At 34.8% G+C, this 11,155-nt stretch overlaps 1 protein-coding gene across 1 annotated transcript; it reads left to right on the forward strand.

Moving 5' to 3' along the window:
* Positions 1-6,218: 6,218 nt before the first annotated feature.
* On the forward strand, positions 6,219-9,048 carry LOC147868303 (uncharacterized). Its single transcript, XM_087317636.1, has 4 exons — positions 6,219-6,553; positions 6,833-6,902; positions 7,079-7,203; positions 7,468-9,048. Exons 1-4 carry the CDS (start codon positions 6,376-6,378, stop codon positions 8,835-8,837), a joined length of 1,743 nt encoding a protein of 580 aa, XP_087173762.1. The 5' UTR covers positions 6,219-6,375; the 3' UTR covers positions 8,838-9,048.
* Positions 9,049-11,155: the final 2,107 nt, after the last annotated feature.

The following is an 11,155-nucleotide window of genomic DNA, read 5'->3' on the forward strand; positions in this document are numbered from 1 at the left end:
TATTGGGGTGAATGAGCCAAATCCAGTAAAAAGCTTAAGGAAGTAGAAGTAGGAAGGAAAGGAAGTTTTCCCTAAGGTTTCAAGAAACTCCAAATATGACCCTCTAGTCTCCTCAAAATCCCCAAACCGCCCTTCCTTTTCCAAGAGAAAGAAAGAGCCAAAATTAAAATCGGCCCATGAGACAATTAGTTTACAACAAAAATGGGGTATTTACCCATTCATCGAAAGAAAAAATAAAAACAAAATAAAATAAAATAGAGCTTCAGCTAAATGGTTCTAGTAAAAAAAAACCATGTGTTTTTTTTTAGAAAGAAAGAAAGAAAGATATATTAACGTCTTCTAATGCCAGAATTGGCCCATGAGATAATTGGTTGGGGTCAAAATCGAACCGGTTTGGAACCGAATTGTTTAAATTTTTTGAAACTTGAACCGAACCACGAAATCGTAAAACCGAACTGTTAAACGTTAAACATTTTTCAAACTGTTAAAACCGCGGTTTCGTGGTTCGGTTTTGGTTTTTCAACTTAGGTCAAATTTTAAAGATGTTCCTAAAATGTGAGAATAAGATCTAAAAATGAAAAAATTGTTTAAAAACAATCTTTTAAAATTTAAATAAACCGTTTAAACCGCATTTCTGTTTGTTGAACCGTTAAGTCGCGGTTTGGTTTGTTTCAAACTGAACTGTTGCTAATTGTAAGTGTCCCATTCCTTAGCCCCCAACATGGGAGGGGGGTGACCCCAAAGTTAGTTGGGGTATCATTCTAGCATTTTTCACACACATTGATTCATCTAACCGTTTGTGGTTTCACCAAAGCGAGACACACATAGAGATAGATAAATAGATAGATAGATAGATATTTTATAACGTCCATAGAGAGGCCAATATCTAGAGATAAAGAGATTTTATTGTCATGTTGTATGTTCTCAGTTGTAAGAAATGCTAGTATCGATTTAATGGAGGTTACGCTTGAGATAGATTGGAGATTTTTGTAGGTCACTAAAGCCTTGCTTGGCGGACTAAAAACAAACAAACAAATGATGTATATCCTAAACTAATTCACATGTATACACGGATTGGTTGATAAAGAGTGGGGAATAACAAGATCCAATAGGTCGTAGCAAAGTGCGGTACAAATGGGGGTGCCAATCTTGTCTTTCTTTCAAAGCTAAAGGTGTTTATATTGGCGGGTGGGTGGATTACCGCTAGGAGCTTCTTTATGACGATGTAATATTATTGCTTCTGGAATGTTTTAGATAACAATTAGCAATGGTTTAGTTCGAGAGTGTCAAAACTTAATTGTTTAAAAATTTTGAAACCGAAACCGAACCGAACCATAAAACCGTTAGGTATAAATCCAAACCCTTTAAACCATTAAACCGCTAAAACAACGATTTCGTGGTTTGGTTTCGGTTTTCAACTTAGGTCATTATTTCAAATTTTAATTTTTCAATATTTAAAAGATTTTTCCTAAAATATGAGATTAGGCTTAAAAATGAAAATGTTGTTTTAAATTAAAAAATTTAAAATTTAAAACCATTTAAACCACGGTCCACGATTTCAAACCATTAAAACCGAATCGAACTAAATTGTTCACCTCCAAACCGAACTGAACCGTTAAAAAAACTTGAACTTGGACTTGAACCGAACCGAACCGTTTCAACCGTTAAGCCCCGGTTTCATGGTTCGGTTCAGTTCAAACCAAACCATTGCCGATTGTTTGTTTTAGAGAAACATAACTGACATTGATTTGTTAGTGGTTTGTATCAATGTCTAAACTCTACACTATAACGTTTTATAAGTGGAGTGTTGAACTCTCCATTTCAATTGGTGTTTGGTTATGTACAATCGAGAATGCTTTCTCCATGTTTTGAGATATACTTTCAATATATTAGGGTATTGGGGATTATGTGCCTTAAATCTTTTCTATGCTCAATATGGAGTTCAAAGACACATTCAACAATAAAAATGTAGATTGGTATGTCAATTTTCATTGTTAGAAACTTCAAGGAGAATGTCACAGGATGAATTAGGGATTTATCGATTAGCAAGGCAACATGTCCTTTTTTTGTATTGGCTTTTATCACATGGGACTATACAAGCTCATAACGATGCCATGGTAACCCTTGATTGATTGATTTTGTGGCGAAATGATATTAGGTTAGCATATATCCATATATTGTAATTCAACTTTCATAGTTAATACATAACTGACTACGAAAAAAAAGGAAGATTTTATTGTCTTCTCAAAGGTCAAATAGGCCTTATGGGACAGGAAGTGAAACATTTTCCATGTTGAAGATATGAAGTTTATTAGAAACTCTCAAAGTTCAAGAGTTTCGAGACTACCATAGTGTGGCTTTGTGACAAAAATGTATGAAGGGATAGAATCAGCTCTACCATGTGTGGTAGGCAAACTCATATATGTGGTCGAAGATAGAGTATTGTAGAGTGTCATGGTGAAGCAATAAAACAATAAAATACATATCAAGAAATGAAATCTAACAAATCATGAAAAGAGACAAAGTAAGATAATTTGGTCATGTTGATCCATCCCATGGCCATATGACATGCCTCATCTCCATTTAAAGCTTTTTATGGTTACCTTTTATGGCTCTCTCTTTTTGTTTATAGAGTGGGTGTCTCATTCTTTTCTTTTCTTTTCCCAAAAAAGAAAGATACTACATCAGTATTAGAAAACGCCATAAGGCTAAACATACAAGATATCCACAGATGCCCTATATTTTCTAAATTCTAATGATCAGCTTAAATAAATACTTTGGTGTTGAGTAAAACCACTCCACCGTATCAAAAAGCCGTCTATAAAATATACATATGTCCTAGATGTCATGAAACTCCAAACGCTTAAGGTCCGTTTGGTGCGTATTACCTTTTATACTATCAAACAACCCTTTGAGATTATGCACAATCTCTATCCAAATTCCCGAAATAATTTGGGCATGTCTTTTAGCCACATTTTGAAACACCTTCAAACATCGAGCCTTCCAAATATACCAAATTGTAATACTACTTACCAATTGCCATATTTGAGGTTTATTCGTTTGTATTTGTGGATTCAAAGGGATCAAATTTTTTTTTCCATCAAACCGTGTCTCATCACAATAGCATCTGCAACCTCCTCCTGTTCATATACCATAGGTTTATCATGTACCACCGCCCATAATATTGCACCCCATGTATACACTGCTCTAGGATATATTGGCGTTAATAATTTTATGATTCGTTTCCATATGTCCATAGCAAAACCACAACTCCACAAAGAATGTTTAGCAGACTCTATTAAATCCGTACAGAAAGGGCACATCTTGTCTACATTTCGTTTTTGCCACCCATTAACTGGTATAGCTTTATGAACCGTGGGTGTCTCATTCTTTCCCAAGTGATCACTGGTATTGGGCATCTCCTAGCCTTCAGTTTTGCAAAGTGATCTCTTAAAGTATCCTCACTTAGTCATTAGTCTCCAATTAGAGGAGGATTGTGAGGTTATATTTTAAAGTATGGAACTGCATAGCTATAAATCGCGAGGTTGTGAGGTCTTTAAGGATTCATCATTACTATTAGGTCAACTACTAGAGAAGGAAGTATGTAGTGTGTACTTAGTATATAGGGGTGAGCATTTGTATTTAATACTCTAGGCATTCCTCTCATATGCCCATCATGATTAATGAAAGGGCATGTGCCAAGCGGCCTATAGCCTATAAAAGATTGCCCATTGTAATTGGATAAAGGGGATTCAATCATCAATTATTGATGCAGAAGTAATTACATTGCTATTATTCTGTCTTGGGTCTCAACCCATACATGATCATAGATTAATCATGATTTGTCTCCAACATTGATCAACTGGGATGAGCAAGCACTTCTGGAGTTTGTTACATACATGAGATCCTTCGGTTCAATCTTGAGCCAAAAAGCTGTAGCCTGTGAAGACTAATTCACATTAAAGACTCTCAATGTTGTAGCCTTACTCTCTCTCAATCTCTAAGCCTGATTACCCACTCAGGTGTGTATCAGTCTTACTTAATTTGGTCTTCACGGGGGTATCGGTCCGAGAAGCCTTACTTCTATCTCAAAAAACGCATTCACTAGACACAGAGAAGTGCAAGAAAACATAAAGATTCAAATGTGTTTGATCTTTTCGCTCAACAGGAACTCTGCTCTGACACTAAATCATAATCCAAATTTGAGATTCTTGTTTTGTGTTATAACCATAAGAAGCATGGATTTCAATCCCCCCTCAAAAAACCACAACTCTGATTTAAAATTTTTAAGAAAATAAATTAAAACTTTGATAACTGCATAATGTAGAGAGATCGTTTCATCTTCAATGGAATTGAGACAAACATTATATTAATTGATCTGCGGGATGTGATCGGTATGTATCAATATCAAAAGTGAGATCTGCTTATAATAAAGCCACGGAGGAGCTTGCTCTATATGGGAAGGAAATAATCCATCAAAATATTTTAATCATGAGATTGAACCAACATAGAATTATTCTGATACCACAATTGCTTCCGTTTGTGTTGGATGAACCAGTTGTTTTTATAGCAGACATGTTGAGAATGAACGCACATGAATTGTTTGTGAGAAATGGCTTCATGAACGAATATCTCAGTGTTTGTTTCTTTTCCTATATACCCTCCTCTGGAAGAAGTAATACAATAATCATCAGTCTTCTATTTATATCCCTTCCCAAATCGAAGAAAAACCATAACAAAGTCGCTAAAAACAAGATAGCAAAGCTAATTAAAAAAAACAAACCAACCGCAGAAAAGCAACTTTAAAAAAACGAAACAAAAATTGATTTCATGTGGATTGAATGACAAAAAACAAATTATACATATATGTATGTATGTATTTTTGCCTTTTGTTTTTGGGGAATTAAATTCAATGAGTTAAATGTAATATATATTTATATGCACAGATTTCAGTCCTTGCGTTGTTTAATGATTTGTTCTGATTCTAAAAGAATGGTTCTCCAAAGCTACTCTCTCTCATCTTCTGTTTTGTCCTTTGTTTTCCAGCTACCAAGAAGAAGAAGAAGAAGAAGAAGAATCAATCCATCCTGCTTTCCTTGCTTTGTTTGTTTTTCTGGAAACATGTGTTGCGTCTAAGTCAAAATGGTAGCTCTCTACTATTCTTAACTTCTACTCTACTCAAAAACCCTATATTTAGCAAATAGCATTGAGACTAACTTTAGTAATCGACCGATTGATCAATGAGCTCCAAAAAGACCTAACTCATTTAATTGAATAAATCAATCAATCATGAAACAATAAATAGCTCTCATATAATTCCCACAAATGCTCATTTCACGTCAATTCCTGGTCATCATAACTAGTTACAATTGTTTTATGAAGGAGGTCACATCAAATCATCATTGCTACATCATTACAGATATTGAACTATATGTATAGACACAATACATGTATAAAAAATATATATGCTCAGAGAGAGAGAGAGAGAGAGAGCGCTCCAAACTATGTTATATTATTAGCCACTATATTTATGTATTTCATCTTAACAAGAAAGACCATTCTAATCTCTCTAAATTAAATAACATGGATGTCCTCTATAGATAGATAGATTTCTAGCTTTCTAGATCCTAGGACCTACAGAAATGTTCCCCACACCCCAATAACAACAAAGGAAAGTGTGTGGATGGCTTGTTATACATTCAAACCTTTGTATGTATAATAATATTATAGTTTAAATAATTCAGTCCTCTTTAACTATATGTATATACTATTACTTCTACTACTACTATTGCTGCTGCTATCGTATAGATGGCTAGCCTCATCTAAGTTCATCTATTGTCAATAGCTTTCTTTTTATCAGAAACATCATTTCCCTACTATATTACAGGACTATCCATCTATCTGTCTATCTATTATATTTTGTAAATCAATCAATTGTCTCTTCATACTACATAATTCAAGTTGTGTAGGGATTCTAATATAAATTTCGCACCTTCTTTTACATTACATTACATTGCATCCATCCATATATATTTTATCAACTCTTTTACATATTCTTATTTATTATTATACACACCTAACTATCAGAATTTCCTAGATTTGTTTTCACTCACTCCATTGATCTTATAGTAGGAAACTTGCTTAATTTAAATTGCATGATTATTTCCTTTCACGATAAATTAGATAGTTAATACTAGTTACTCAGTTTCTATTTTGATAGTATTAATTCCCACATTGTATCCATTATATTTGTAATATAACCTTGTATCTATCCATTTATTATAGAGATAAGCCTAAGAGAATGTATAGAAAATGGTCTGAATGTAGTATTAATAGTTATTAGATGCTCAGTTTTCTCTATTCCAAAAAATAATTATGAATATGGACCCTCAATACTCCTCAGATGATGAATCAGACGATACTTTGATTACAAAGCTAGCAGCCAAGGATAATTACGAGGTGCAAATTGTATACTATCTTAATAGAGGAGGGCAAATCGATTACCCTCATATGATCGAAGGTTCTATCCCTGTGGATGGATTGCATCTTAGAGGTGACTGATAATTAATTATTGTAACCAACCATTATTCCTAATCAATCCAAATCAACAATGTAGTCTCTGTATCAAAACTTCTAATTCCTCTACTAATCTCTTAGAATTAGTTTTGTTACATTTGTAAACGCTTCTGTTAATATTACTTTTCAATGCTTTTCGGATATATATAGCAATTATATTTGTCAGGCAATTTGTGATCATTTGGATGAAAATATAACAATTGGTGATAATCAGACAAACAGTCTGGTTCTAATTTAAAGATGATTGGTTTCGTAGATTTCAAGAAGTGGTTAGGTTTGGTCCGAGGAAACTCGATGCCGAACTCATTCTCTTGGTCTTATAAGAGGTAAAAAAAACGTAATTTAACCAGTTCTGAAATCCATATGAAGGAAATTATATGGCCTTTCAATAATTTTAACGTTTCTTTCTTAATGGTAGACATTAGACTTGACTCGAAGACTTGTGTCAAAAAGTTTTTCTGTTTTGCTTTTAACGTCTCTAACTATTAAACATTATGGATAGGAATTACAAAGGTGGTTTCATCTGGCATGACTTATCAGACAATGACCTCATCTGTCCAGTGCAAAGGAATGAGTATGTCCTGATGGGCTCTGAAACCCCACATGATCATTTCCAACACCAACAAGGTATCATGTTGTGAAAACACGCACATAATTAATTACATATATATAGAGTATACTATATATATTGTATGTATATAAATGTCAATGTAGTAGCAGAGCCATCGATATTATAGCACATGTGATATAGTATGTAATGTATATAATGGATGAATATACATATTTGCAATGTATAATAATATATGTATGCCATAGGAAAGTATGTATCAGAAATTTATGGGATAGTATGAATGGAAATGTCTGTAATTCCAATGGATGGGATGTCTACAGGGTCAACTTATGGGCAGCCACAAGGTAAAGGCAAGGATGAGCTTAGGATGCATGAATTAGGAAAGGATCTCAGCATTAAACCACATGAGTTAGTCTACAAGACTACCATTACTTCCAAGAGCCCACCTTTGAATATCAAGATAAGTAGCCCTAGGGATATCCCTGCCGTGTCGAGGACTATTCTTAATTCAGACTCCGATGTGGATCAAATGATCCAGAATATGAATTATGGAGTGACAAGGAACCTATATTCGACATACACACCGGGTCGAGAGTTTGTATCGAGAACCAAGCATAGAGTTCCGACATATCTGTCTTCGCCATCATCTTCGGATTGTGAGAATAACATGAAAGGGCCAAAGTGTGAAACCATGTCGACTAGTCTGGGTTCGAATATCCGACACAACCCCTACCAGTCGCCGATCAAGGATGCAAAGTTCTATGGGCAGATGGTGGCGATCGATGCATCCACGCAAACCGGAGAAAGCAAGAGGAGCTCCATAGACAACAACATTCTAGCCAAAGAACAAACTGTAGCTAGACAAGTGCCCACAACTTCAGCTATTTCGCCCGCCACAACTCTCTTCTACCCGCATGTAGTCGAAGTGGAAGGAGGTGGTGCAAAGAGTGTTGATCTACTTCCTTCTTCTTATATTGATCACTCTAGGGCTAGTATATTAAATGTGGCTAAGTTTAACAAGTCGAGCTGCCAAAATTCTTCCAATAGAGCTACTACTACCGATGCCCTCCCGTATTTCACTCCAACAAGTTCCTCTTTGTTTAACACCTCTACTACTTCTAGTGTGGGTCTTCCAGACTATCTCGCGACTAGCCCCAGCTCAACTCGATCCTTCAAAAGCATTAACTCCACCAATATTTCTCATTCAAAGAGCATGAATAAGTACTCCATCAATCCTCTACATTCCAGTAGCATGAATAGCTCTTCTTTGGATATAAGTCACCAAGGACTAGTGCCTAACACTAAGTGTGATGATCATCCTCATCCTAGTCACCATCACTCGAAGAGGAATTTTTTCGTAAAGTATTCTGATCTAATCCAGCATTTCCTCCCTAGTGGTCTATGTGGGGGGGATGATATTGTGGAGAGTAGTATAAGTAATGGTATTGATGAATATTCGTCAAGTACTATCCACACCATGAATGACATAAAACCTCCTCCCAAGATAGCCAACAATCATACAAAAAGTAGCAAAATCATCAGCAATACCACTACTAGTCTACTTGATGACCATATAATTGTTGACAAGGATATTGGGTCATCACATGGACCAGATGATCAATATAGACAAGAAACTGTGAGTCCACAACCAACCCTGAAGTCATCATGGCTTTCCTGTAGCTCTTGTTGATTATACATACATACATACATACATACATACATCTATATATATATATATATATTTATGTATGCAATATGTATTCATCATCATCATAAGTCTTTTGCTAGCCTCATATGGGATCTCTATTTAACACTCGGCCCATTCATTCTTGTTTTCACTGAATCTACTCATTATTGAGATTGTGATTGAAGTGTGTCATGATTTTGCTAAGCCTTTACAGCAATCCATTTAAAGTAAAGTCTGTTGAAATCATGATATCGAAGCCTTCAAAGTCTGATTGGATTAAAAGATTCAGTACTAACAAAAACAATGATTAGGAGTGTCCTTCAATTATATCACGAAGGCACTTACATACTAGACCTAGGTTTACCTTATATGTACAACCACATGTTAGGTGCACAACCCGCTGCAACTTACATCCATACTAGCAATCAAACTCAGAGTATGTTACAATGGATAATATCCAAGTGTTAATTTTGATGCACAAACCACACAAGACAAAATTTGCTCACGATTTATTCTTTCATCTTGTTATTTTTGGGCGATGAGAGTATAGACGTTGGTCCAAATAAAAGGTGGTTCGTCTCCTGTTCCTGCATTCATAGCTATGACCAACTGCCACAAATTACAGGAAATGACTAGAATTTTGGCATACTACTATTTGATTGTTTATTAAAGGTTATCATCTTACATAGGTAAATGTGCAGTTTCAAAAGAATACATGTTACATTACTAGTCATCTTAAAAATACTGGTCATAGTTTGAGAAATATCACTATACATATACATACTGATGGTCAAGCAATCAAATAGTTTAGCTTTCAACCACATGGGTGTATGTATATCCATGAGTTATGGCACGCTGTTTTCTCGAACATTGGTCGGAGGAAATAAAGTGGCACCCACAAAATTCCAAATACAAATTAATCAGGAGAATCCATGTACATGTTGGAGGTGTTCATCATCCAACAAACTCTAACAACCATGTTAGTGCATTGTATTACAACCTGCTGTATAGCAGCAGTAATTCACCTTGCTGTGCATTGTATTGCAACCTGCTGTATAGCAGCAGTAATTAACCTAGCTGTGCAATATATACAAAATGTTTATGCATTATGTATGAATATGTGTGTTGCAGAAAATTGAACAGAACTTCAAAATAGATTGGTCAGATTACTATGTGGATGCTTTTTCTTTTGGTTGCAAGGTTCCCGTTAAACTTTTTGGATTGGACAATAGGTAGCCCCCTCTAGGCTGCAATGCCATAGCAGACTTGGGACATATCAAAAGTAAAATTTGGTGTTTTTTCTTTTCAATTTCAAAAAATGAAGAAAAGACATCACACATAATGTTATGCCTACAATTATCCATTGAAACTATGACACTACCAATCTATCCGAATAGATAGATCAATTTATAACCGTGGATAGTATGGAGCAATGGCACAATCGAGCAACCACAGAAAACTATAAAGGCGATGAAATGGTACTGTACATGCGTAATGTAGGAATGAATGTTTTACAAAAAATTTAACTAGAACAATTAATGTCACATGGTAAATTTATTTTGAAATAATTTCAACGTGAGTTTTTAAATCGACAATAAGTTCTCTCTAAGAAGTGATGCAATGGCAAATTTAGACATGGAAAGAATTCTTTCAAGTTCTAAAAGTGGAGACAAGCCAAGAGACTTATATTGTGCCTATGATATTGGAATTGAGGTAACATTGATCACATAGACTAAATTGGTCGATTAGTAGTCGAATGGGATGAAGAATATGAAATACTAATGGGCAAATACAAAATTATGGCATGTCTCATACCAAAGCATATCATTTAGAAGATTGAACGGTGTCCAAATTCAAGTCTCGATAGAGTGCAATGATAACATTGCAATTTCGAGAAAGAATTGAGGGTGATTGCCTTGCCCAACTTTCCAATATTCAATTCAACTTGATTACTTTTTAAGTTATGTCATATTTAAAACTTAAAGTTTCCCAATATTCAATACACACACTTATGTAATATTCCCAAGTTTAGGTTCCCAATTTCGATACATCTTATGTGCTATATTAATATATATATATATATATACCATATATATCTGGTATACAGAGCCAATGTTCAGACTTCAAAAATGCAACTTACATCTTTATTACTTTGGGTCTCACCTTGTTTGTTCTTTTTATATGAAAACACATTCATCTATGAAACTCGAAAATGGGTTTCAAGCCCAAAATGGGTTTTGTGTTTAAGCATTGAATTGCATGTATCTCATCGCTGTCCTCAAACCAATAAAAAGCATGGTGTGTATGCATAGGAACCATAA

The sequence above is a fragment of the Azolla caroliniana genome, unplaced genomic scaffold, assembly GCF_043228905.1.
Source record: "Azolla caroliniana isolate FFs.n. ecotype wild unplaced genomic scaffold, voAzoCaro1.0.p SCAF_1, whole genome shotgun sequence".
NCBI lineage: Eukaryota > Viridiplantae > Streptophyta > Polypodiopsida > Salviniales > Salviniaceae > Azolla > Azolla caroliniana.

Coding starts and splice junctions, on each gene's coding strand:
- LOC147868303 (XM_087317636.1), top strand. CDS start 6,376: ATGAATATGGACCCTCAATACTCCTCAGATGATGAATCAGACGATACT. Junction 6,554..6,832: donor GGATGGATTGCATCTTAGAG/GTGACTGATAAT, acceptor TTGGTTTCGTAG/ATTTCAAGAAGTGGTTAGGT. Junction 7,204..7,467: donor TCATTTCCAACACCAACAAG/GTATCATGTTGT, acceptor GGATGTCTACAG/GGTCAACTTATGGGCAGCCA.